This window comes from Scedosporium apiospermum (genome assembly GCF_000732125.1).
Source record: "Scedosporium apiospermum strain IHEM 14462 chromosome Unknown SEQ_SAPIO_0110, whole genome shotgun sequence".
Taxonomy (NCBI): Eukaryota; Fungi; Ascomycota; class Sordariomycetes; order Microascales; family Microascaceae; genus Scedosporium; species Scedosporium apiospermum.
The window spans coordinates 1,221,752-1,248,772 of NW_015971811.1; the positions used below are offsets into that span (position 1 = coordinate 1,221,752).

At 51.8% G+C, this 27,021-nt stretch overlaps 5 protein-coding genes and 1 pseudogene across 5 annotated transcripts; 3 read left to right on the top strand and 3 right to left on the bottom strand.

The window, feature by feature from the left end:
• Window positions 1-8,222: 8,222 nt before the first annotated feature.
• On the top strand, window positions 8,223-9,380 carry SAPIO_CDS7283 (uncharacterized protein; the record flags this gene model as incomplete). Its single annotated transcript, XM_016789171.1, has 3 exons — window positions 8,223-8,386; window positions 8,483-9,052; window positions 9,125-9,380. 3 exons carry the CDS (start codon window positions 8,223-8,225, stop codon window positions 9,378-9,380), a joined length of 990 nt encoding a protein of 329 aa, XP_016640998.1.
• Window positions 9,381-13,728: 4,348 nt separating this feature from the next.
• Window positions 13,729-15,628, bottom strand: SAPIO_CDS7284 (Transcription-silencing protein Clr2; the record flags this gene model as incomplete). The annotated part of the gene is made up of 2 exons (XM_016789172.1): window positions 13,729-15,317; window positions 15,382-15,628. 2 exons carry the CDS (start codon window positions 15,626-15,628, stop codon window positions 13,729-13,731), a joined length of 1,836 nt encoding a protein of 611 aa, XP_016640999.1.
• A 2,567-nt stretch (window positions 15,629-18,195) lies between these two features.
• Window positions 18,196-19,185, top strand: SAPIO_CDS7285 (annotated as a pseudogene; the record flags this gene model as incomplete).
• Window positions 19,186-19,861: 676 nt separating this feature from the next.
• SAPIO_CDS7286 (Uncharacterized protein) lies at window positions 19,862-21,131 on the top strand (the record flags this gene model as incomplete). The annotated part of the gene is made up of 2 exons (XM_016789173.1): window positions 19,862-20,792; window positions 20,878-21,131. The coding sequence occupies 2 exons, from the start codon at window positions 19,862-19,864 to the stop codon at window positions 21,129-21,131; spliced, it is 1,185 nt and encodes a 394-aa protein (XP_016641000.1).
• Window positions 21,132-21,494: 363 nt separating this feature from the next.
• On the bottom strand, window positions 21,495-23,286 carry SAPIO_CDS7287 (uncharacterized protein; the record flags this gene model as incomplete). The annotated part of the gene is made up of 2 exons (XM_016789174.1): window positions 21,495-22,755; window positions 22,841-23,286. 2 exons carry the CDS (start codon window positions 23,284-23,286, stop codon window positions 21,495-21,497), a joined length of 1,707 nt encoding a protein of 568 aa, XP_016641001.1.
• A 624-nt stretch (window positions 23,287-23,910) lies between these two features.
• On the bottom strand, window positions 23,911-26,823 carry SAPIO_CDS7288 (uncharacterized protein; the record flags this gene model as incomplete). The annotated part of the gene is made up of 5 exons (XM_016789175.1): window positions 23,911-24,614; window positions 24,683-24,980; window positions 25,083-25,403; window positions 26,278-26,470; window positions 26,567-26,823. 5 exons carry the CDS (start codon window positions 26,821-26,823, stop codon window positions 23,911-23,913), a joined length of 1,773 nt encoding a protein of 590 aa, XP_016641002.1.
• Between the last annotated feature and the right edge of the window lie 198 nt (window positions 26,824-27,021).

The window sequence follows — 27,021 nt, forward strand, 5'->3', positions numbered from 1 at the left end:
CGGGAAGGTGCGGGAAACTCCACTGAGTGTTGCCACTAGGCAGAATATTCCTGGCTTCAAGGCTTAGTGCCCGCTAGTTTGCATCGAACCCTTGATCCCGTTGAGAGAGAAGGTCCTTGCCGCCGTTTTTCTTTCTGTCTTCTCTTCATCTTCTGCCGGGCGGGACGGAAAAGCCTGCTCTAGAGGATCCGACGCATTCTCGAATCATCCGAGAATGATCTTGGAATATTTTTGGCCCCAATACGATACCCAGCTTGTTTCGTCGGGATGAAAGGGGACCCTACGTCCCGTCCCTGCTGTGTACCGAGGTAGTTCCCAAACTTTTGCTTTTCAGCGGGAGCTCTTCCCCGAAGCCACAGCCCGCAGATCTTATACCATTTCTACAAAGCCCGCTTGATGAATACAGCAGAGCGAGTCTCAGAAGTGTAATAGCAACAACAGGGTGCGTATGCGGCTCTCCCAAGACACCTGGGATGGCTTGTTGACACCCACCCGGATTCTGCGAAATGCAGATGGGCGCATGACGAAACAAGAACATGTTGGTTGATACTGTCCGAGCTCTTTCCATTGGTTTCCGGACGGGCCTAGGCTGCATTCCGCGGCCCGCGCCAAGGCCAAACAAGAACAAGAAAAAGGAAGCAAACAGAGAAAGAAAAACCGCCCATCCGATAACAGCCAGCGAGTGGGTTCTCTGAATGTCAGTGCTGAGTCGAAAATAGAATCTGCGCGTGTTAACCCGCACCCGTAGCCCGGAAGTGTGGGGTTCCGCAGCCGTTTTGTTGTCGTTTGCAGTTCCTAATTTCCCGTACAGGAGGAAGACGATGATATCGCTGGGAGAGAGTCATGACAAGATCCTCATGCTACTTCGTACTAATAGTAGAACAACAAAACACGTCAAACAAACCACTGATTTTTCACCGGTTCTCACCGGCGGGGCACACTTTATGTGATGCAACTCGGCAAGACAAGGGTCGGGGAAGCAGGATCTTCCCGCGGAGTGGTCTCGTCGGCACTGGCCATTGGACGGTATGCACTCTTGCAGCCTTGGCTCTCTTCAATCGAGGATAGCTTAGATCACTAATGGGGGAAAATGAGTCCACTGCCCTGTGCAGCAGCTTTAGGAACGAACGACGAGAAAGAACACCCACCGCAAGTGACGAGAGATGCTGTTATTAACGGGAATATAACGGGAATACCGAAGTACTTGCCAACCAGTTGAGAAGTTGATATTAACCAGTGGCTCTTTACTCCATACGTGGCCAACCACCCCGCTATCAGTCGCACGGCAACGTTAACCTCCATTATTTACGAAGTTGACAGAAGTCAACCGCCTCCAGAATCAAGGTTTTCAGGCAGGGGACAACATATTTCTAGCAACGCCACTGGCGTTCTGTCTATCGATGAGAAGCAATCATTAAATGGTAGAGCCCCTCATCCAAGACAATCCTTCTACGAAGTAGGTTTGTAAAGTTAGTTGCTCCAGGCAAGCGTACGAGGTAGTACTCTTATATTACGGAGTACACTGCGGCATTGGGCAGTTTAGATTTGATTCGTTGTGGTACGATTCAGCGACTCAGACATCGAGGCCCACTTTTCTCGAGCCAGTGCTTGCGAGAAGTAATCTAGTTTCTGGAGGGTGCTGCCATCCATTAGCCCGTCCGTGTTCTCGGGTTTCGGGAACGACCAGGGGAACCAATGACGTACTTGAGAGATGAAAGTGAATGACGATCGGGAGTCCGATGGCGGCCAAAAACTTCGGCTTGACAGATTTTTTTTTTCCCGTCGTGTGGTCCAAAGCTTTGAATATAGCGGAGCTCAATATCAAGTTTTGCGTGGGGTGGCGAAAACCGAGATAAAAACAAAGTGCGATTGAGCGCTGCCTCATGGGCTGGACCCGACAATATGGTACCGGCTTCTTGCTCCGTGCTCCGCCCGCCAGAAGCGAACCTCCACACCCCCTTCCTCCCTTCCTCCCTTCCTGCGCATCACTCAACCCACCCGTCGTTTCTTCATGTGGGCCCGAGCATGTACTCTGTATACCGTGTAAGTTCGCATGAACCCCTTGTGTTTATACCGTGAATAAACAGTGTACTTATGTAAGTGTAACTCCAACCCACCAAAACAGAAGGTCCGTGGTTACATCCAAGCCCGGGACGCCTGTCCTAGTCTCCGTTTCGCAACCGGAAGGTGTGAATATTGGTGGAACTGCTTGGTCTTCCCCTCATTGCTCACTTGTTCCCTCGTATCCGTTTCCGACGACAGGTTTTCCGAACCCCACTTCTGAGACCCTCGCAATTGCAGCAATGAATGGGTTTACGTCATCCGACGGATACCAACGACACTGAGAAAAAAAAAAAAAAAAAAAAAAAAAAAAAAGATGTGGGGAAGATATGTGATCAACCTGCACACCTTCGCAGGTCTCACGAAGTAGCCACTTCATCACAGTCGCCATGGAACCCAATTGAGCGGTTCAGGGCCATCGAATTGCTTTTCTTCATGTGACGGAACAAGCATTGCACCATCACTCTCATCCTCACCGCCTGTTTCCTTTTGTGTGATGCTTGTGGGCGGGCTGTGATCACAATCACCTCTTCAACTCTCACACATCATCCTGGACACTCTCGGAAACTGTATTTAATAGTTGTGCGAAATACGAATTACTCCGTAAACCTAACCCTGCAGTACTTTGCAGGTTTAGGGAACCAGAGTCTTTTTTTTTTTTTTTTTTTTTTTTTTTTTTCTTCGGGACCGAATAATGGTACAAAGTAAGCATCAAATTATCCTTCCATCGGCGAGCCGATCTTACCAGCTTTCGAGAAGCAGACAACAGTTATTCAGGGATTTGGATGGAAGGGCTAGCCATCTCTAAGGGTCTGTTCTCCAAAAGGAGCCCGAGATACACTAGCGCATCAAGAAACGGGTAAGGTTAGTGCCTCGTCGTGAGATGGGCGGATTGACGCAAAGATGGGCCGGACGAGTCGGGTAAGGATTTACTGTCCCAGTTCGTTGGGCCTCCCCTCCGTTCATTTTGTTCTCGAATGCGGCCCATAGAGGCGGCATTTCCCATGGCCCGCCCCCCTCAGTTGCTGTTTTGCTAGACCCGCCTCCTTCTTTTGACGAACAAGATGTTGGGAAAAGCGGGGTGGATTAAGCAGCTTCAATTGCTTTTGTACGAAGGATTCGGTGAAAAATGCAGGTCCTAGTTTCGCCTTCGTCCAGCAGAGATGAGAAAAGCTGGTGGCGATATTAGTAGCTTATACGCCGACACTCTGCGTAATCTCTTTCGTAGTTGACAACAGTTTAGTTTGCCATCCGTCAGCAGGATATTGTTCTCGCCGTTCAAACTCGCCAGCTGAGCCAGGGTTTGCTAGGAAGTAATCTCTCCAATCCAAGTGCCACACTATCAAATGGTCGGTGGAGAGGGATTCGTGGCTACGAAGTAAACTAATGCTAGCTGAGATAGACTTGAATCGATAATTCCTGTATCTGGTCCCGAGCCCATAAAGAAGAGCCGAGCTCGAGAAGACAGAGGAATCACCTTATTTCCCCAACGAGAAAGTGGCTCTTGTGATTAGTTTAGTATTGGCAATACGGATACACCCGCGCTGAGCAAACAGAGACCCGAAAAGATGGAACCAACTCAACATCACTAACTGTTTTGGTGCGAATGGAGGGGCAATACCAACCGGTGAGGCTGGTTGGGCCCCAATAACCCCATTTTCATTAGTTTAGTTTGTCCAATCCTCCTCGTTGCATGCAGAGTGATGGATTCAGCGCCCGACCTCTTAAGAAAATCATTACGGGGGCGCCTGTCTTTTTTTTTTTCTGATCGAGGAACGGGCGTGCACCTGCAAAAACCCATGATCAAATGATGTGTTTGTTGTATGACGCTACTGTCGCAGGTTTCGAGCGGGGGGCGGTGACCAAACAGAAGTTTTCGTTTCCGGGCCGTCCTCTGACTCGGCCGCAGGATACGGCGCACGATGCTATGGAACCTGGCGTGATATCAATATAAAAATATGTACTCGGCATGCAAGAGACTGACGGTGGGATGGAGACCAACTGGGCGAGTGGCTCGTTGCAGGTGGCAGTATGCAGGAAGACCAATAGACCGAGAAAAATATTGATTGACGTGAGGTGGATGGCTTGGCCAGTTGTCGTTTCGAAATAGGAGAGAAAAAAGAAAAGAAAAAGGAAAGATAAAATGAAACGGATCAATCCGTGAATGCCAAAATGCTTTTTGCACCGTCAAGCTGGTACCTATTATCTAAACTAAACTATGTACGAAGTATGCCTCGAGACAATCCATGGATCGATTGATCTTGAACACAATGTTGCTGGTCCTTCGGTTCAGTGGGACTTCTGCAAACGGTGAGAAGAACAATAATATTGATTCATCGAAATGATCGGCTGCCGGCGTCTCTCACGCGTTATCCGCCCTGCGAATGGGGCAATTTCTATACCCTCTGTCACATAGAGTTACTGCAATTGACTAGAAAAAGGGCCAGAGTGGTGTGGTCATCGAGGGTAGGTGAAACAAGCACGTTCGAGAAGAAGTCTGATGGGGTGCCATGGAGGAAAAAGCAGGTCAGCAATGGAGCGCTTGTGTCTACGACGAAAGTCAGCGACGGACTTGTTTCAGTTGTGATTACAGTTTATCGGATCAATACACAGGTATCAAATTGAGACTGATCCTCGAGGTGGAAACTTGCACTGGAGGCCCAAGGTTATATCCAAGCCATCAGACAACAACTTTGAAGCCCCTACCGGCATCTGCCTTGGCAGTGACTTGGCCCTTGGTGGTATGAGTACGACGTACAATCAAGAGTCGTTCGTTGGGGATTGGAGCTTCCCGAATGAGGGTCGAGGTACACATGTACTCCAAGCATATTACGTACTCATGTCGTCCGCCGTTAACTTAACTGTGGCGTCGAGAGATGCGGCAGAAGCTGACCAGAAGAGATCCTGCATCCTTGGTACGGTGAAAGGGGGGAGTCTTGTGCACTAATCTTGCTCTGCCCACCTAAATGGCATGGCCTCGGATGATAAATGAGGCGCTGTCTCTCAGTGAAAGCCGTGAATGACATGTCATCCTCGATCTGTCACTTATGATACCGTTGGGGGCTATTTTACTCCACTGCATTCTTCTCACTCGCACGACGCGGACAAGCGAGTCTGCTAGTCGCGGACATGGTAATCACTGAAGAAATTGGCGGTTCCACCGTCCATCCAGCACGACGGGGACTTTGAATTGATGGCTTGAACAGCAGGAAGGCCACTGGTCCGTAAACGATGTATACAAGGGCCAGGCCTTCGTAGCGTCTGAGTTGACAACTGGAGGATGACTAGCCCTTGTCAATAACAGGGAGTCAGGGAGGCAGGCGTATGCTCTTAAAGAAAGCACGAGAGGCAATGACGGTTCTTGACTGGGATACCATCTCGCTGACTTACAATTCGCACTGAATTACTCACGCCTACATGTTGGACCCCCTGCTCGATGAAGAAAAGACAAGGCCTGACCTGGCTCTTCAGCGGCGTGGCGCCGTTAGAGTTACGTTGTCGGAGCACTGCCCGACTCCAGCGAAGTTATCTGTCACATTCCCGTCCTAATTGCTTGTGTGGACCTGTCTCATCGCGACCGTTTGTGTCGCTGTTTTTGTTGTGAGAGAATGGATAGCTAGTTTACCTGTGTCCAGCTGTTAGACCAGCTCCTCGGCGTGGTGAGAGTTCCCGTTTGGCCGGTTGCGAGGGGCGATTCGGTAGCAAGAGCTGAGAAGAGAACGGTAGCTTTGTGGGACTTTTTGTTGCGTCAAGTCGGACCGGTGGCGGTGAGGGTTTAACGGGCTTTCCCTTGCGGGAGCTAAATGGCAACGTCGTAGCGTAATGGCGCAGCTATTTTCTTGTTCTCGGGCGTCGATGATGGCACTCTGTTCCCAAAGACCATTTCCACTCATCCGTAAGAAAATGCCCGTCCGTAACCACGTTTCTTCCCTCTGAAGTACTTCATACTTTGTCCTTGACTCTGTCAAACACTTGGTGTCACTTCTTTGGACCCCCGCAGTTGGCCAACCACTCCTGGTGCAGAAAGTTGCATCGGGTGTCCAAGCGAGAGGAGGCGTGGTCTATTTTGGCTTAGGCACTCGCGCCGCCTCCAAGACGGAGCCCTTTAATTGGCACATCCGAGCTTTGCGGCCCCTTCAGTGTGGGCTTGTCCTTCTGTTCAACATGCCACGATTGTCCTCGCAGGGTATACCAAGTAGGCATCGACAGGGTTTATCGGGACGGTCGTACGCCAGTTCCTCTGGCGTGAACCAAGTAGTGTACACAGGTACTTCGTAGTGTACGAAGTACTATCCTCAGAATATGCTGTGAAAGGCAACCCAGACAGCCTGGCAATACTGACGACCCAAGAGGGACGCCATATTGATCGATGTACTTCACACACCACTTCTACCAAATTTGTTTGGTCTGGTACTAAATGTGGTGGAGTATTTCAATCAATCAATTAATAGCGGTCAAGCAGGAGGAAATGCTTTCTGTCGCTGGGCCAATTGATTTTGGTAACCTGCCTCGTGTTGCTAAATTGACACTGTGCATCCGATCTATTTCCTCCCATTTGTTTGCTGACAATGCAGTGCTGCCCCGACCATTCGGTTTCGTTATTGCTCTTTCCTTGAACAATTGGTAACCCCAATACCAGAGCACTGGGAACATAGCCGGTTGTTTCTTGAGCTTTGGAAGTGGGTACAATAGCAGAGGTACATTATAGTGACTCGAGTCATGTCTCAGGGACTTGATGAGCCCCTCCCCAAGTCCATCAATACGTCGTCTCAATTCGGATTAGTGGCCTACTCTTCATGGGTCTTGTACCCCCATTCCGGTACTCAGTGGGTACTTTATCCAAGCACAACAGTTGATCAAGATCAAACGGATCAAATTATCCAGTCCTTTTACACCCACCCAGCGACCACAAAATACTGTTCAAGATACACTTCTTCCTACAATTCCATCGCCTAGATGCTCTGTTCATTGTCGCAGACTGCTGGTAAGGCGCAGACCCTCATCGCATCCACCTTGGTCTAGGTCAACAACTCAACAAATAACAACAAGTGCTTAGGCAGGGCCAGATATAAGCATGAGTCTACTCATTGAGTGGCAGTTGCGAGAATATCAGGGCCAAATATTTGCTCATATACCAAGTCCGGAATTGTGAACTGGAGCATAGAGACAAACAGTTCTTGATGCTGTTTGACGACAGTAGTAACGGAATTGTACTAATGCCAAGTCAAAGCAAAGTGTTTGTTCAATGTTACGACAAGTACTTCGTACACTAGGGAGGTGCTGCTACCCTGGGTTTTTGCGCATCCATACGGAGCTCAGTCCGGCCTCATGCAGAGGTCACTTCTTCCCACCCCCTCATCAACCCATTCGCTCTTCCTTGGGTTTGGGTACTCCAATTAACGTATGACCCAATGCCAGGGTTGGGTCGGTGTTGTATCCTGATGGAGTACCCCGTATTTCTGGATGGAGTACTGTAATGTACGCCACCCGGTCCAAGTCGCTGGCTTGTACCGCAGCACAGGGGAAGGGAGCCTCGTGGACCTCGTACCAAGTACACAGCACATACGACTACGAAGTTAGGAGTGGTCCTTCCCTTCCCACCTCGTAGGCGCCCTGTCCGCTTTCCCTGTTTCCTCGGACCAGTCCCCGTCCTTCCTTCCACACCCATGCACTCAATATTAACACCTCTCTCCACTTCCTTTTCCCTCAAATCTCCTCTCTCTTCCACCTCTTCCTCGCTCCCGGATTTCACCTCCATTCCTCATCGCACCGTACCGCCCGGCATCGTCCACCAACCCCCCCTTGCGTGGACTCTAATCCACCGCAAATCTCGCCGTCGGTCACTACCATAAAACGATTCACTCGACTCGATCCGAATCGACGGGAAGCCGAGTGAATTGGTAATCGAACTCATATATTACCGCCTACCTCCCTGAACCAGACCCAAAAATCCGATAACACGAAGTCCGATCTTTGGTTGCTTTTCGAACATCCAGATACCCTCCGAATTACACGACCCACCCCGCCACTGTATAATCCGCTGCGTGCTTTTGTTTCGACAGTGCTCTTGTGTGAGCCGTTGCCGACGTCTTTTGTCGAGCACGTTCCAATTTGTCCAACCAATACCAACGAAATCATCGAACCTGAACCTCATCGGCACAATGAGTTCCGCAGCCCCCGCCACAGCTCCTACCCAGGAGAAAGGAAAAGAGAAGGAGAAGAAGGGTGTTGGCAAGCTTCTCTCGCGAATGAAGACCGTACTTAAGAAGGGCGAGAGCTCCACCAGAAGGTTTTCCATCATTGGATCCAAGACGCATAAGAAGGGGTAGGTTTCTTTCCATGGAGGCGACGAGCGTCTTCTCCGTCGAACAACCGGGGCGTCTGCGAGCGCATGGTTTAACGAATGCTGACATCTCTTCAGCGAATCCTCTGAGCAGAAGACGGAAACCAAGCCGGAGCCCGAAGGTGTTACTAAGATTCCTAGAAGTCAGTTGTACGAACAGCGCGCCAAGCAGCTCGGTGAGCGATTCGGACTTCAACTCTACCCCGGTGACTGGTATTCCACTGAAGGAGATGCCCTTCGTGTCGAGAAGCCGATCCGAATGCGAGTAAGACGCAACTGCCACCTGTGCAACGCTACTTTCGGTGTAGCCAAGGAATGTCCCAACTGTCAGCATGTCCGCTGCAAGCAGTGCTCTCGTTATCCTCCCAAGAGGACCGAGGCCGAGAAACAGGCAAGTCGCGAGCGAAGAGCCGCCAAGGCCAAGGAACTTGAAGAGAACCCTCCTATTGCCGTCGATTATCGTCATGATGATGGAAAGACACCTGAGCTCAGGATCCCACCTAAGTGTGGCACTCAGGATCTTATCTACAAGAAGCCCCGTCAGCGTGTGCGTAGGAACTGTCACGAGTGCGGTACCCTCTTCACCACGGGAACCAAGCTCTGCGCCAACTGCGGACATATCCGCTGCACAGATTGTCCCAGAGATCCGTAAGTGTTTGACTATCAGCTTTGATTCTATTTGCACCTCCGTGATATTAACCAAGTCAACCCCATGTTTAGTGCCAAGAAGAAGAAGTATCCTTTCGGTTATCCTGGCGACGAATTTGGGCCAAATGCCATCCCCCATCACGAGTGCCACGAATGCAAGACGATTTTCCCAGGTGGCGTGCCCAATGGTACTGCCTGCCAGTCTTGTCAGCATGCCAAGTGCGAGAAATGCCCGCGACTAAAACCCCGACGAGTCGAGCCCCAGCCAGATGCCGATGTCCTCAAACAGGTCGAAGAAAAGCTTGCTAAGCTCAAGGTTGGCGGGTAGACAACGCGACCGGACTGGGAGCAGCTGGCTTCCTAAGGCCTAATATCGCTTCAACGGGGCTCATGGTGGTTGTGCATTTACGATGTTTAGATTTTGAGACCGCTGGCTGCCTTGGGTGCCCGAGCTGGAGCGATAGGCGCATTGTCGTTTACGTGACATTTTTCATGATATCCTTGTCTGTTCTTTTCCAATTTATTTCGCAGCACAGTTGGGAGCGTATAAGCGAGTCTGGGACGAAGCATTTATTGGGGGAGTTCTTGTTTCCGAAGATGAATCTGGCTAAGACGGAATATTTTGGTCATTCCTCGAACCCCGATTTCCGCCTTGCGACTCGAACTTGGAGATTACCGTTACATCTCTTCCGAACCGCTCGAGAGCCATTTTTGTTATCGGGTATCGGTATCGGTGGGTGTCTCCAAGTTCGCAAACAAAAGCAGAAAAAAAGAAAAACGAAAATAGGTTGATGGGCTGTTGCCATCATTCTCGATAGCATTGTCATATTTTCCTGTTCCACAGAGTGTTTTTATTTCCTTCCGGGGCGTCGATATTTTCTGTTTGTGGTCGGTCCTACGAATCCGCACAAGAGGAGGGAAGGTAACGGACAAAGAATAACGATGACCATCTCTTTTTCATTTTGTCCATTTCCTTGGGTTTCTATTTTGTCATTTTCTTTCATTTATTTCTTCCAATCATGCCTACGCGATTACGACACCTTGACTCAGCGCATTGTTTCGACACGCCGTTTCTGTATTGAATTTCACGACCACAATTGCATTGATCTGTTCCGCTGAGCGGCGAGGTTCCGGGCCCGTGGGGGAACAGGGTGGTTACGACACATACGTTTCGTTCCGTTCGTATGGTTTAGAAGGAGCAGGCGAAGAGGGGAGCGTGTAGGGAAGCGGGAGATGGGTGGCCTCACGGTGGGAGGCGGTAATTGCTTCATGGGGGAGGGAGAGAGTGATGGTATCTAGTGGGATTGAGATAGGTTCTTGAGCGTTCAATTAAACAAAAATTTCCGCTCCGTTTCTGGGAATCGCTGTTTTTGGTGGACCGACGAAGATCTCTAAGACTGGTGACCGCGCTGGTTCTTAGCTGGCTTATACTATATACCTGCCCTTCTGATGTCTCTTGTCGCCTTGTGCTTGTCTCCTTCTCCTTTGACTTTCCTCTACTCTTCGGCTTCCGCTCCTCGGCCCTATGGTACGTGAAGGTATAAATGTCTCGGAAAAGGGCAGAAGGGTTGAAACGTCCACGAAGAAGCGAGACGAGAAATATGTTCCTCGAAGAGCTTCTAGCTTGGATCTGCCCGCCAACCAAGAGAGCAAGGGAGATTTGTGCAATTTTTTCTTTCCTTCTGCCTCGTGCCAATCCAATTAGGGGGTTAAGCTTTATTCGATGACACCGGCAGCCCCCACACTAATTGATCAATTGATCCGATTTCCTGGGGAGATGGTGTTCTATCGAAGGGGATGGGCGAGTGGTCGCAGCGTAGGTATGAAGTAGAGTTCCCCTACGCGTTACTTCTTCGTACACTACTTGCAAGAAAAGGGGTGGGTTTACCAAGTGAATGGGACCCTTCGGTCGCTATTTTGGCTTTATGGGCCTATTATGGGTCCGCTCACTCGACAGTGTAATTAGATGGTCGATCGGCTCAGGTGGTGGGTGTCTGTATGGCTCAACAGTCATGGCCTGTTCCAGTGTTTTCTTAAGACCGAGACGGACGAGCTTGGAGGATGACCCGAAGGAATGAGGCTCGCGTGGATTGGTGAGTTCATGAGTTCACAAGATGAAGTACACTACGAAGTCTTACAGCCTGGGACGCAGCCAAGGGGACATCGACAGCGGAAGACGTTGGAGGACGAAGTAGTGAGTACATTCGAACGGAGCTACGAAGTAGATGGAAATAACTTCCCTGACCTAGGGAAGCTAACGTTTGGCTAAAGACGAAGGGAAACCGGGCAGCCCTAGCGTTGGTTGGCGCCTGAATGGTGTGAAAATACAGTACGAAGTATTGATCTCGAAAGACCTACCAGAGTGAAGGGTTCAAGCGTTGCCCCAAGGTAATAATAGTGTACGGCAACATCACATTCGGTTCCAGACCGGCGGTAATATCAGGTCCAGCCAACAGGATCAAAATACGTAATGGATCTTGAATTTCGTTCGCCCCGAGTCTGGGCTCTGACCCGACATAGCTTGGCTGGCGCATACACTACTCCCTCGGCGACCCGAAAACAGCGCCACAGGAACAGATTTATCAATCAATTTCGATATCCCAGCTCCAGGTCGGCTTTCTTCGTTGCTTTTTTCTCAACCACCGGATAGGGGGCAGCGGACAGCGGACAGCTAGGCGGACCTCAAGCTTTCACCGCTCTTCAAGCCCGCCTGGTTTGACTCTTCGCGCTAGCCAAGGGCTGATCGGGGCCGCCTGGCTCGCCTACTTTACGCCCAGCGAGTCGATTCAGCCTTCATCAATGCTGTCAAACGAGTGTACTTCGTAGCCGGTACGAAATACTTCATCGCCGTTCAGTGTGTGCAAATCAAGGATCCCGACCACCCGGTTCTGCGTTCTGCCAGGATCGCCTTGATGTCAGCCCTCCATTTCGGTGGCTTTGTCTTTCCTTTCTTTTTTTTTCTTCCCCCTCTGCTCAGTCTGTTGGGGATCAACTTGGTTCATCGGATTAATAACATCGTGCGCTTTCAGAAGCAGAGACAAGGGTAAACAGGATTTTTTTTAAACCCCGGAACATCCGAAATGAATGTTCCGTGATGAAGACCACCGTTCATCGCCGTGGCTGGCGGGCGTTCTTGAACCAGGAACGATTGATATATCACTTTCTCGACAGCTGATTCGTCGAGACAGCGAATGTTAAATCTCGGCCGCACTTTGTGAAGAGCTGACGAGGCATCGACGAGTGAAGAAGTTCGGGACTCCTTCTTGAATTTGACGATGAGGCGAGAATGAATCCTGGACGACTTGATCCCTGATCCCTCCCGGAAGTCGGCACTGGTCTCGAGATATCAAAAAACACCAATGATACCAAGAATACGTCCGACAACTTGCATCAACAGATACGAAGTACTCCATAAGGAGAGAACCACGGTCCGCGAAGGGAAAATGGCATGTGAAAAATGAGATGTCAAAAGGCACCATTACCTTTTTTTTTTTTTTTTTTTTTTTTTTTTTTTTTCTCTTTCTTCCCTTGTCCAAGCTTCAAAAAGGAACGGGAAGCAAAGAGAGATGCTCCGAGCAACCCCCGCCTAGAAACGTAGCCCCCTGCTCCGAAAAGCTCCCCGGTCTCATCCCAATCCTACGCGGGGAATAAAAGCCGTGTCCCCGGCGTCCTCTGTAACTCAACTAACCCCCTAGGATAGTAAGATTACACTAGAATTACGGGCGGCCGATGGCGAATGTGGCGTGGGCTCCGAAAGTTGCATTTCTTTGTCTCAGAACTTGAATGTAACTCGTCTGTTATACGGCGGATTCGGGGGTGATTTCTCAAAGAAGCAAGTTTTTCCTGCGCGTCCGCTCATCAGAAACGCCATCATCCATGATACCCCCTGACGACAACCCTATCGCCTACGGCGCTTGTCTTAAAAGGAAAAGCAAGACTCCTACACAGAATGCGACCCAGCTCTCGTAATCAGTTTTAAATCTATAAAACAGGGGCCAACGCCAGCAATCATAATCATCTCCGACTCTGGTGAACGAGGGATCGTTGTCAATCCTTCGTCGAACAAGGTTCGGCTTCCTTCTCAAACATCTCTTCGTATTACTTCGTAGTCCCTCTGTCTTCATTCCTGCCCCCCACACGCTTAGAATTGTCTATAAAAGCCTCGGAAAGTGGACTGAGGATCTGAAGTAATGAGATGTAGCGAGAGGGGGTTCGTAATACCGGGGAACTGGGGGCACCCTGCTTAAATTTCTGTGTTTTGCGGAATGCTACTTTCTATCTCCCCGGTGGGGGAGGAAGCCCCTTCGGCACTTCTTGCGATGCGATGTCAATTGCCAGTCGCGATATTACAGTCGTAGTATAATGATGTGTGTGTGTGTGTGTGTTGGATCCGATATAGGGTAGAGAAAACGGCTCATCGCATACCGTTTTGCACCTCCGTAGTCAACCGCGAACGCGAATCAACAATCACCAGTTTAAACTGCAACATCGACGACGAGATATCCGAGAACCCTTCGTAAATTCAATTATCATACAGGTAACAACACATCCTGGATGTATGGCCTGATGCCTCTCCGTTTCTGTTGTGAGATAACGACGACTTGGCAAAGTCCAACAGCCCGACAACGTCTCGCAAGTTTGAAATCCCCCCTTCTCTTTTTTTTTTCTTCCCACAATCACTGAGAGCCACCAACACGAGCATCGGCCGCCACCCCGCCAACACCGGCAGAAACCTCCTCCTGCACATACGGCTCAAAGGCAAACCTGATGCCGTGAGGAATCGAGGGTCCCGCCGTCTCCACCCGGTTCGCTTTCCGAGTGCTAATCTTCGCCGCCCCCGCCGCCGCGTCCAAACGTCCGTTAAGCGCCGGGTACGCCTGCGCCAAGTTCCGAGATTGCACGGCGTCCGTAAAGAGTTGCGGGTTCATGATCGGCGCGAGACGATGAGTCGGGTAAAATCGGCCCTTGACATCTTGTTCGCGGAACCACGCGTTCGGTTGGAGATATCTGTAGTCCACGGGCACATCCGGGGCTACGCTCTTGCGCCAGACGGCTTCCTCGCGTAGGGCGCGTGGTAGGCCCTGTTCGTGGATGCTCTCGCCCACCCCGCCTTGTCCGGTGGGTCCCTCCTTCAATTGGTAGAGCGTTCCCCCGTAGAGAACACCCTGGCCTGGCTGGAGGACGATTGCTTCGAGCCCTAGATAGACGCCGGGTTCGTGTGCGTAGTTTTGCGGGGCGGCAACCCGCAAGGTGTCACCAATCTCGATGCGTTCTGCGCCGAGGAAGACACCCCAGTAGGCGGGCATATCGTTCTGAGACAACTTCGTGAAAAGAGAGTAGGACTGGTCAATCTTAAGTGCAGCCAGCTTCGACGCATCGAGAACCAGGACGCTCAACTCCCCCTTAGGGTTGGGACCGGCCGCTAGACCTTTTATGAATTCGCCCCACGGTATCTCATCGTAGCTACGGCCCTTTAGGTCTTCTCGCATAGGAGGAGGCACAGTGAAGGCGTAGAAAGGCCGCAAGTCCTTGTCAGTTCTACTGACGGGTGGCTGTATGATCATCCCGTGAGCGATGGGTACGACTTGATGCGTTCCGCCGTTTGATTGTACTATGAGACCCAGTCTCCAATTCTGGCCGTTCGTAAACCAGACCAGTTCTCCTGTCCGGAAGAGGAGGGATATCGTCTCCTTGGCTTGTTGGGCGGCCCCCTGCACGGCCAGGCTCGCCACGGGAGTGACGGTCGCCTGCGTCACTGCCGGTTGAGCAGGAGCTGTAGAGGGCGGAGGACGTCCGGGTGCAGTGTTGGCCACGCCTTGCTGGGGAGTGCCGTGGGCGGGGGCAGCGGCGAGAGACGCTGTGACGGAAGGCGCCCTCGATACCGCACCATCTACTTGGGATAGTGGGGTGGGTTGGGCAGGGACACTAGATACAGCGGTGGTGGCCGGAGCTGGTGCGGGTGCAGCTTTCGTCGCCGTAGTAGCCGTGGGAGCTCCACGAGGTTGGGCAGTGGTCTTTGGTTTCACAACGACAAGCTCATCGTCGGCGCCCGTAGCACCCTTCGCAACTGGGAGGATATTGCAATGGATACAACAGCAGTCCTTCCGGTCGTCAGAATTTCCAAGGAGCCAAAGAAGATGAAGGCCAAACTCTTGGGGCGTTCTAAATAGCTTGCTCTTGTTCGGGTATCCGGAAACCCAGAGGACCTTGGATCTCTCGTATAACCAGTATCCCCGTGGGAATTCTACATACCACGGTAATCCTTCTATACCGGAGAAATGCCTTGGGTCAGCATATGTTGCGATCAACTCATCCCATGACGAACGTACCGTGCGGTTCTGGGGATATCTCTTGCTTGAGTAAAATACCCAGCTTTACCCTCCATTCAACAAATCGCGGGTCGTCCGCCTCGAGACGGACCATTTGTGGCTTCGCCCTCGTCACCTTCTCAAGCCCATCTTTGGTTGTCTTCTTGGGAGCCTTGGCGGGTTCGACTATGGGCCAATATCCAGGACCGGTGTCGCAGCCATCGCTTCGACGGATTTCGAGGACGTGATATTCCACTTGGCCAGCCATGGTTGCGGCCCAGGGATTTAGGCCCGGACTCGGAGGTGAGGCGACTCCGGTCTTTGTTTCCCTGGCTCAATCCGGGAGTAGAAAAGGTGAGGGCTGAGTCGATGCGAGGTGGGATCGCCGGAGAATGAGATGTCTGATAAACGCGGGTGGCGTAGTATCTGCGAAACTAGACACGTTTCGGGAGCTCTTACTTGAGCACTTGATGAGGATGGCACCAGCGAACTAGCAATCTACTAGCAGCACGGGTACCGCTATATATATATATATAGTTCCCCAAGGTTTCCAAGGTTAATAAAATGCAGGTAGCCCGGGGGTGTGTGGGAAGCCAACTAATGCTAAGGTCCTTGATGAGTCGGGAATGAGATGTGAGTCTGGCTCGAGATGTTGGCTTGAGATGTGGGTTCTTTGAAGTGAGGGCTACTGTGTGTTCCTGATGCTAAGACAAAGCCAATCTGGGGGGGAAATCAGCAGTCTTCACATTATTTTCGCGACTTGAAACTGGGACTTTTAGAAAGCCTTTAGCAACAGAGACATCGTTATTGCTCTCATTGATTTTGGCAGGTTGTTTTGCCCTTTCTTTTATTATTGTTCCTCCCCTGGCATTTTCGCCGTGGTTGAGATGATGTTGCTGCTTAGTCATCAAGAGCTCTCTTCAATTGTGCCTCTCCTCAAAGAGCCAAAAAAAAAAAAAAAAAAAAAAAAACAATCATCAACATCTGCAGTTACGATTTTACAATTATACATATTAGACACGCCAAAGTGTGTCTTTATTATGTAAAGTTCTATATCAAGAAGTTTTACAGATGTGTGAATCCAAATCCCGTCAAGTATGCTAGTCCTCCCTAGATGTTGGCTGGAATGAGATCCCATGAGCCCTCGAGGTCAACATCGATATATTCCGCGCCGTTCCCTCCCTAAGCTCCCCGGTGCTGGGTATCGGTAGCACGCCAAGAGTCGGCGATAACCGTGATGATCAACTGCAAAGGGGAAGAGCCCGCAGCGCCTTCATAGAGGACGGCAATGGATGACCAGACTTGAGCACACACAGGACTGGTGGTCATTGCGTTTTATTCCTTATTTTGGCGATGGTGCTGGTTCCCTCCGTCTCGTCTCCCTTCATCTTCGCCCCAGCAGCCTCGCTTGGGGGCTGGCCGGGCCATCGGCCATCATTATTTGCTCTAAGCTCGTCTCTAGATGTCTCTCGCAGCCTGCAGGCGATGGTCTCGGCTGAGCAGGAAGATGGTCGGCCAAAACGGGCTGGATTCGAATCAATGGATGCCTTCGAGTGGGATATCATCCCCGAGGACCGGTCATCCTGACCACTGCAAGAGACTGGCCATTTGTGGGTTCTAGGTTCGGACGCTGGCTTTCGGGTGCCTCGTCGCCGACTACATCGCTTTCGACGATGACATAACGGCAGACGACTACGGTAGAAAACCCAGGATAAGTCCTCCGACTGAGCCGGGGACGACGGACGTCACCTCCTGTGGTGGAATCGAGCGCCTAGGACTGAAGCACGAAATCTACCAGCAAAAGCGTGAAGACTTCTTTGAATATAAGGCGAAGATGGCTTGCTTTATGATTGCTGTGGTCGACACCATCAGTCCGAAGATTGGGATTATACTGTCCCAGTCCGAGACAATAGGGTCGTTGATCGGAAAGCTCAAAGCAAGACTCATAGGCGACCTCTCGCACACAAAGTTCAGTCTTGAGATGGAATGGGACCGGCTACTGGCTCGGAATTTGAGGAGGACCTCGCTCAATGGGTGGATGAGGAAGGTCCAGGACCACTATTACACCATGACGGAACTCGGATGTGCGAAGGTCCAGGGAGAGGCCCCATTCAAGGCCTTTTGTGAGGCCATTAAGGCATATGACCGAGATGCAGGAATGGGGGCCTATTACAGACTCATTGATATTCTCTGCTCCGAGAAAAAGGCTAACTGCGATTCCTTGGCCGCTCACTTCAATTCCTTCATTACCAGGTGTATCAGACTTCTCGAGATTCATATAAGGTCCAAGCGCAGTCGCAATCACAATCACAATAGGAGGAGTCATGGGCGTAGCCGCGGGCTTTCACGGGGAACTGGCCCACGAGTGCCTAACCCTAATAGCGACGTCCACCCTAGTGCGTCCCGTGGGAAGGTAGAAATATCAATTGATCAATTTTGACAGTCGGCATTAGAATCGAGGACATCGATGGTATGGACAAAATCTAGCTATGCCTGCAATCCCTCAATCTGGAGGACGGAGAGAGCCAGCTGCGGCCGTGGGAGAGACATAGTGTGATTAATTGCTGTTTGAGAAGGTTTAAATAGGGCTGTACGTGTCATCCATACCGTGCAGATACCGCTCGATACGGTGCAGTGCACATACCGCTGGTGTTGCACTGATGCAATCAACTGTGCTTGTGTTCTGGATTTGCCCCGCCACCCAGAAGCAGGAACGCGTCGAAGAACAACCAAAGTGAACTGCCACGCCCGCCTTGGGTTCATTGACACCCTGGCTATCCTTCGATTTTTTCGATTCGTCTCCCCATTCCCGACCCGCCCAAGACCTCTCTCATCATGGAGGTAGACTACGAATACAACGACACCAACAGGGCCTTCCTCCAAGCCCTCATGGGCCGTGGGTTTGTCACCTTCCGAGACGGGCAGGAAATCATCGCCGCCATCCAAACTGCCTCGGGAGTCGAGGACGTCAAGCCCGACCACATCACGCAGGGAGACTTCGACTACTTCATCAACATCGCCTCCGAGGCCGTTTCGCACTTCGATTACCAGGTTCGCAGCACGGTGCATCAGGGCAATAAGACGCGCGTGTGGGCCCTCGTGAACACGGCGTCGGACCCCGCCACGCAGCTCGCCACGACGTTCACGGCCGACGAGATTTCCTTTATCAAGCGCGTGCTCGACGCCATTTTCGACACGTACAATACGCCGCGCATGGAGAAGATGTGCGTGACGATACAGGAGGCCATATCGCTAAGCCGACCGCCCCGAAACGCGAACAATCCCAACGTCAGCCTCGTCGACGGCGAGGAGTCCCAGGCCGTCTCTACGGACAAGGGCTTACGGCACAGCGACGTCAATAGGGTCATGGAAGAGCTCGTGGCGGGCGGTTGGCTTGAGAAGAGCCACGAGGGTTTCTACAGCGTTGCGCCCCGCGCACTCATGGAGCTGAGAACCTGGCTGCTCGATACGTACAATGACGCGGATGCGCCAGCTGATGAGTGGCAGCGCATCAAGATGTGCGAGGCGTGCAAGGAGATCGTCACCTACGGACAGAGATGCAACGAGAGGGATTGTCTGGCGAGACTTCACGATATTTGTGAAGAGCGATATTGGAGAAGTAGACGAGCCAGGACATGTCCGAAGTGTGATAAGGGCTGGGAGGGGAACCGATTCGTCGGTGAGAGGGCAGTTACTTCTACGAAAACGTACAGGCAAGCGAGAGGAAGGGGCAGGAAGAGCAATACTCTCGCGAGCGACATATTCAATAATGCGCAAGAGGAGGAGGTCGAGCAAAATGACGATTCGACGATGGACGAAAATTAAGGGAAGAACAAAAGAAAAAGAAAAAAATGAGGAAAGGACGGGACGGGACGGGACGGCCTGTAAAAAAGGAGCAAAAGACAAAAATTCAGTGATACCCCTCAAGACTCGACTTCTTGAGAATTGATATAATTTCGAATAAGTTGTGCGGTCATGGTGGCGGAGTCAAAGTATTGCAAGGAGTCATGAAGTAATCATGGCCTCGTACACAATTTTGTGTGAGATTTGCGCTGGTAAATGATGATTGACTGGCTTGATATTTGATCAATTGGTCAATCGGAGATCGCCTGGTATTGGTATCTTTCGGAGTTAGTTTCAGGGGCCTTGTTACGCCCATGTTCAGCTGAGGCTGCGATGGCGCTCGTGACATCATGGATAGAGTTCAAGTGGCGGCCTCCAGTTCGGTTGCCTGCGCAAACATTATCTTCAATTAGATTCCCTAGTTCCGTCTTCCATTCTTAAGCCCGCATCAAGCAACAATCGAGCATCTTCATCGAATCACCTTTCCACATTTACTTCCCCGGTCATTCTTAGAGGCACCGATTGCCAATCACCAACTTGATACATATCCTCCGCCTTTTCTTAGGTCCCATCTCCCACATCCATCCCCCTCCTCAACAAATATCCTCGCCAACCCTCACCGCACCGGACCGCTCTTCGTTCGAACCGCCCCGCCACGATGCTCGAATACTTCGCCTACAAAAAATACAAGAAGCACAAGGCCGAAAAGGACGAGAAGAAAGAAGACAAAGGCAAAGCCAAAGAAGAAATCATCCACAGCCCCGTCCTCGAACCCGACGACGAGAGCTTCCTCGAGTCGCTCGCCTCCGACGAAGGCCCCGCGCCGCCTCTGCCCCCTCGCATCAAGACGCCCGAAATCACATGGGATTCGGACGATTTCAGCCGTCGCTCGGGAGAGATCTCCGACAGCTCTGTAGGATCGGCCGCAGTCGCGGACGAGGGGGATAAGGACAAGGGCAAAGAGAAGGAGAAGGACAAGGACAAGAAGAAGCGGTTCTCAGTTATTCCCTTCTTCGGTCAGCAGAAGAAGAAGCAGGGCCCTACGTTGGCGCCGCCGGCGGATGCCTCGAAAGCTGAAGTGGATCGCGAAGAGCGGGATATTAGTCGCATCCTGCGAAGTCTTCACCTCACGACCGATAGCTCCGACCGCGTCGTCTCCCTCACGCCCGATGTAGCGAATCTAGCGAAGCGCTTTACGCAGGTGCTCAAGGATCTGGCGAATGGCGTGCCGACGGCGTATAGCGACCTCGTATCTCTAATCGAGGACCGCGACGGGCTGCTCGATCGCTCGTTCGAGAAGCTGCCTTCGTCGCTGCAGAAGCTCGTCATGCAGATGCCCGATAAGATAACCGCTTCCCTGGCCCCCGATGTACTCAAGGCGGCGGCGGCTGCCCAGGGCAAGGAGGTGATTGTCGAGGGCGGAGGACTGAAGGATGCGGCTATGAGTCTGTTGACTGTCAAAGGGTTGCAGGAGATGGTGACGAAGCCGGGAGCCATTGCGGGCATGTTGAGGTCGATTGTCAACGCGTTGAAGTTGAGGTTCCCCGCGTTTATCGGGACGAATCTGCTGTGGAGCGTTGCTGTGTTCTGTAAGCTTTTTTCTTTTTTGCCCCCTCACCCGTGGAACCCAATGACGGCCTGTATGACGATAGAAGCTAACTAATGGGGACGTAGTACTCCTCTTCGTGCTCTGGTACTGCTATAAGCGCGGCAGGGAAGAGCGCCTCAAGAAAGAAGCCGCCGAAGGATCAAAGAAGGGAGGAGATGTGGACAGGCTGAGCGTCGAGGAGGTCCGCGAGGGCGAGGGCGAATCGTCGCGTGCGGGGGGCTCTGGGTCACACACTCTGAACCCTGTTCCGGTTGTGACGGAACCGGACGATGAGCCTGCAACGGTCCCATCTCAGGGACCTGCTCGGATTGGGAACTAAACAAGGGAGGATTTTTAAAGTTGATATGGTTGACGATGTTAATGAAACCGGATACCTTATTTTTCGGGACATGGATAATGAGATAATAAGCAAAGGCAACATGTGTGGGAGAAGTATGGCACACCTTGTATAGGTTCGTTGGGTATTTGGTTTCTACCTGTGTAATAGCATGTTTGGATAACTTTACATAGCTAGCTAGTTCACTCTGGAATCCCATATTCTTATAGCTTCGCCTCTCGTATCGTATCTCTCTCTCTTTCCCGTAAAGCACTCCATTTTATCATCGATTTCCGGGTATCTCAATATCTGTCCGACACAAACATCGTCCATCCATAAAATCAACATATCACCAGTCTCAAGGTTCTAATCGTCCTGAACAAGCTCCTTAATCTCCTCCTGCTCAGGCACCACAGCAACACTACCAACTTTCCCCTCTCCACCCTTGGGCACATTCCTCGGACCACCATCCTGCAACCAAAAGTCCACCTCGTCAACAATGTCATAAATGACATCTTCAACAACCTGCTCCGCATACCGCTGCGACACGGGACGCAGCCGATTCAACCTCGGTCGCACCTCGCGCCCGTTCGTGGCCTTGCCGTCATCGTTCTCGACCCCCACCATGTCGACCTCGTCCTCGTCGTCGCCCGCGCCTTGGTAACCCGGGGGTGGGTACCAGAATTTGGGGCCAAAGTTGACCTCGGCGGCGCCCATGCGGAACACGCTCACGGCGGGGTAGTAGCCGAGCATACCGTCGTCGAGGCCCTCGCGCGCGCCGGGCTGAGATTGCGGTTTCGACGCCGGTGGGAGGAAGGCGAGGAGGTCCTCGAAGGGGGTGCCCACCAGGACACCGTTTTTGTAGACTTTGATGTAGGAGCCCGGTAGGGTGCGTAGCGCCGGAGCGGGGTGGTTAGGGTTGGGTGGTATAGAAGGGCCCGATACAGCCGGACTGGGGTTCATGAGGTCTTCGAGGTCCTTAGTGGTGTGGTAGTCGATCTTTTCAAAGTAGAGATGCGACTTGAATCGGATGGGAATGCGGTCCCTGACGATATTCGGAGCTGGCGCGAACGGGTCTGGCTCCTCGTCCGGGTCGTCCACGACGGGGTTATAGTCACCTGCTAGGACCTTGCGCTGAAGCTGTTCCGAAGGTAGCTTAATCTCGAGGCCGATGACGTCCCCTTCGCAAATCTCCTCGTCCGGAGGGAAGAACGACTTCGGACGCGACATGTGCACCTTGTGGCCCTGCTTGTCCCTGATGCCGTAGCTATAGGCATCGAATCCAACGGGCGCATCTAGGGATGCCTCGCGCCTCGCGAATCCAATTCGCACGTGGCCATTCGAAGTATTCGGTTCGCCCTTCTTCGTCTTCACAATGCCGTTGGTAATCTTGCACTCCCAGTACCAACGGCCTTCACGGACAGCGACGTTGGCTCTCGCCATGCGGAACCCTTTATCGGTAGTGATGTGGTGGCCGGTATCGTCGAAGTACATGTGCGTCGCGGCATCTTCGAAGCTGATATGCGGTCCCAGAGGCTCGGGTTCGGTCTGGCGATAGTAAAAGGACGAGGGGAACGCAGGGTCCGCAATGCAGTGCGTGTAGTGAAAGTTCTTCTTATTGTAGACACTTGAGAAAGGGAAGCGCAGTGTTAGTATACCACTTACTAAAACAATGATCACGCACAGAGTTGGGCATTCCCCCCCAAACTTACTGATCCGACGTCTCGTAAAACTGAACCTTCTTCCTATCCTGCTTCACAAGCTCATGATGCGGCGTAAACACAGGCCCCTTAGGCGGCTCGAAATCCGAAGGCCGCGGCGGCGCCAACTTGTATCTCAGCGGCGAGCACGTATTCGGGTCCACCACCACCGTCTGCGCGAGCTTCGGATCCGGCGTCGCGCGACTGCTCCCGCCGTCGATGCCCTTGGATTCGCGCTTCTTCGCGGACTCCTTCTTCGTCCTGGCTGGCTTGTCCCGCGGGGCCATCTCGTCTGTCGCCGGCGTTGGGACCTTGGAGGGTTTTACTTCGGGATTGAGCGGCGAGGGGACACTTGGGGCGTGGGCTTCGTCGTGGGGGCGTTTCTGGGGGATGGAGGAGAGGGGAGGGTTGGTTGGGGTTTGTTCCCTTTTGGGGGTGATTTCTCTTTCTAGATCCATTGTGATTGGAATCTGAGGGAAGCGGAAAAAGTGTGGGAGACTGAGATGTGAGACACGATTGCTGAAAGTTTGCGAGTGCTGTGCTGCTGTTCAATTGCTTTTGAGGAAGGGATGAAGGGAAGATTTTACAGTTGTCGCGACTCTGACGATGCACGCGAAGTGAGAAAGTGATCCAAGCTCCTTCCTCAACCACCAATCCCCGCCCCCACCATGACCGAGTCCATCGACAAAGTCAAGGCAGTTTCCAGATGCCAGGAACAACTGTCATTCTACTTTTGCATGATCGAGTTGATGAGTTTTTGATTTACAATATATATTTTTTCATTGGAGAATTTTAAATATAAAGTCTATAACATCTCTTCCCAAAATTGCAAAACAAAGAGAAATAAAGGGAAGACCCATGGTCTATGTCCTCAACTCTTGTCTACCAAACTCCAACACCCAAAAAAATATCCTTCTTTGGACATGTACAACATCAGATGCATACTAATACACAAGTCTATCGCTCCAGACTATGTCGATAAAGACTCTAGGTGGTCGTCGAGCAAAACAACACACGAGGGGAAAAAAAGAAGAGGAGAATGGGAGGACGTCTAGATTGGCCGAGCCAGAGGAGCGCTGCTTTTATAGCGCGGTTTCCTCGTCCGGCATCCAGACCTGTAGTTGTCGTAATAATCGTTGGTACAAGAAAAGCATGCAACCGCTCTGGATGAACGTCCACACGCCACGTGGGCCAACACCTCTGAACCATCCGCCTATGCCTTCGGTCTGGTATATTACGCGGAGCCCGGCGAAAACAGAAGAAGTCTGGAGGTTGATCGCGCCCGGTCGAGGCGTATGGGTGGAAGGCGAGGACGTGGAAATAGAGCGCTTCTGAGTATTGGTGGGTGCATGGACTCCTTGCATCGGGATGGGTGGTTGCTCGGGAATATTAGGGTTGAGTTGAGTCTGTAGTCTCGTCTTGACTACGTCTAAGGGGCAAGTGATGACGCCGGCGAGGCCACCCGCTGTGGCGCCAGTCAAAAGTTCGAGGGGAGCGCCGATATCTCGACTTTGCTTGTATTGTCTCGCCCAGGCGTGGAATTGTTCCCAGAACATGAACTGAAGCGCAGAGAAGGGGAGGTCTCGGCAGAGGGTGGCCTTGTAGCCGTAGAACAAGGCAGAAAACCCTTCGTTGCGAACAATTGTTCTCGCCGCATCCATGGTTCCGCGGTAGTTGTAGCCCGAATGGAAGTAAGGATTGTTATATCGACCCTGCAATTGGAGGCGAGTTTTGAGAACTTCGGATGGGACATAGACGATCGATGCAGCAAGGTCGCCAAGAAATCCTGCGGAAACCAAAGTCAGCTATGCAGTCGGATGATGTCAGGGCTCTATACCGCGGGATAATGCATACCGGCTGCGAGATAGGAGATATGTTGCTGGACACCGTGATCTATGAGGAATCGCTTGCTCCACTCGTATGTGCCGAAGAACATGACAGTACCGGGGAAAGAACCGAGGGCAGCAGGAATCCATCCTCCGTACAGGCCTCTTCGTAATCCTTCCTGTTGCCATATCTTGTAGTAGGACGAGCCAAGCGATGTATACTTGGGTGGGATATGTGGATCGCCCTGTTGCCGTGTCTTTACGGTATCGAGAGAGTGCATTAACAAGTCTCCGGTACAGCCGCCAATACCTCCCGCCAACATAGCCTGCAGAGAAGTCAAGTCAGTAATCTCGACATTTCGTAACCCGGATGTCCCGATACAAAGCGAACCCGCCCTGCAATCGCTGGAAATGGAGGAAATCCTTACGTGAGTGTAAGGCGGCCGCCCCTCGGACTCGACGTCTTGGCCGCCCGTCATATTATGACCGATGGAATGGCCCCCGAAGCTAATATCCTGCAGCGCACGCGTTCTCGCCGCATGGTCATCCACCACCGAGAGGAGAGCAGCTGTCGCTTGCGAGCCAGCGACCGATTGAGAGACTGGGATCGGGCTAAGGTTCGGATCCACCACTAATTGGGTGGTCGTTGTGGTCGTCGTCGTCGTGGTCGAAGTAGAGTTGGGCACCTGGCTCGCAAAGGACATCGCAGGTTGTCCGCGGAAGACGGCGGGCAAAGTTGTCCTTTTCGGCTGTTTTTATTTTCTGGAAAAGTAACGATCGTCTGTGGCACGCGCGAGACGGCCGTCTCGTCCTAGCAACCGGCTAGCTGCCCAGTCGGGAAGGCGAGGTCGCGGTCAGGATATTGGGGGGGTGCGTGAGGTGTAATAATGCTGAGCGTTGATAAGTCCACACGATTTGATGAAGGAGGAAAAAAAAATTGTCGCCTGTGAGTGTCGACCGTGGTTGCCCGAGTCGGACTGGTCCGTGCCCGAAGCACTGTGCTCCGTTCAACCAGTCGAATGAGACGGGAATTCAAGTACGGTCCAGGCCCAGCGGCGAGTCGAGACTATCAATTGACGAATTTTGTCCCGTATCTGCGGATTGGACTTATTTTAAAATATAAATCGGGTATTAGGTGGGATACATTTCACAGTTCCCCAACTGTATGAGTAGAGTATGACAGATAAGGGGTTTGTGATTGTGACCACTCTACGAAGTAGAAAACCACCTCTTCATACATCCAGGATCCGAAGGGTCCGGTTTGATGAGGAGGGTTAATAAGAAACAGGCCTCACCTGCAGAGCCTGTAGAGAGAAGGGAAAATAAACTCAATATAGCCTTAGAATCTAGAATTCACACAAAGCAGGAGGGCATAATTTGATTCATGACATGTCCTAGTCTATAAGCAAACCGTAGGAGCCTTTTCCAGTCTATAATAACCACAGTTGAATATACACACAACCATTCGAGCATGATCAGGAAAGATAACCAGTCCATACACCATACAACTCAGTGGCCCCACGGCCTCCTATATTCCGGTCCCGTCCTTAGGCGATACTCCCACCACTTAATCTTTCCAAACTTCTTCCATGGGTATAATATATGCGTTAACCGGCCCGTTACCAGTCGAACGGAGATGGGTCCATAAGCATTGCTATCGAGAGATTCTCGGTCGTTACCCGCATCGCCTTCTACCCATATGTGGCCCTTCGGCACACGTATCGCATCGTAGTGTTGCGCATGACGCGACCAGACGAGGTCTCCTTCGAGGCCGACGATCCGCTTCACGGCAATCTTGTCGGGATCGAGGGGTGATCTGTGACATTGGAAGCGTTCGAGTTAGCCAATGGATCGACTAGAGAAAGGGGCATCGTGGAATGATGGTCTCAAATTGGAACAGAATCTAGCATACTTGAACGTGACTATCATGCCCCTCGAGAGCCCGAGGTGGGGATAAAGCTTCCAATTGAGGCAAACGTCACTCCGCAGGGTAGAATCTTTGTCCCCGTTCAGAAACGGGTACATAGACCCCCCCTTTATAAACGTGACCTCGGCGACAAATGCATTAAAGCAAATGGCAACCGGAATCCAAGTCGCCCAGCTTACGAGTCGTCGCGAGAAGTCCAGGAGGAAGGGGCCGCGGCTCCTCCATGCCGACGACGCTGCCATGGAGGACCTATGTTAGGGCTCGGGTGAAATTGGCCTTCGGGGATATGGGTCTAGCGTTCCAACCCATGAGGTGCCTTGAGACCTGATCTAGCGGTGCATTGGGATCCAGTCGTGGATATTTTCTTGAACATTGAAGTCGGGAGCAACTGCAATAGTTCCTGCAGGAAGAGGTCACGCCACATCCAACCTTTGCGCCAC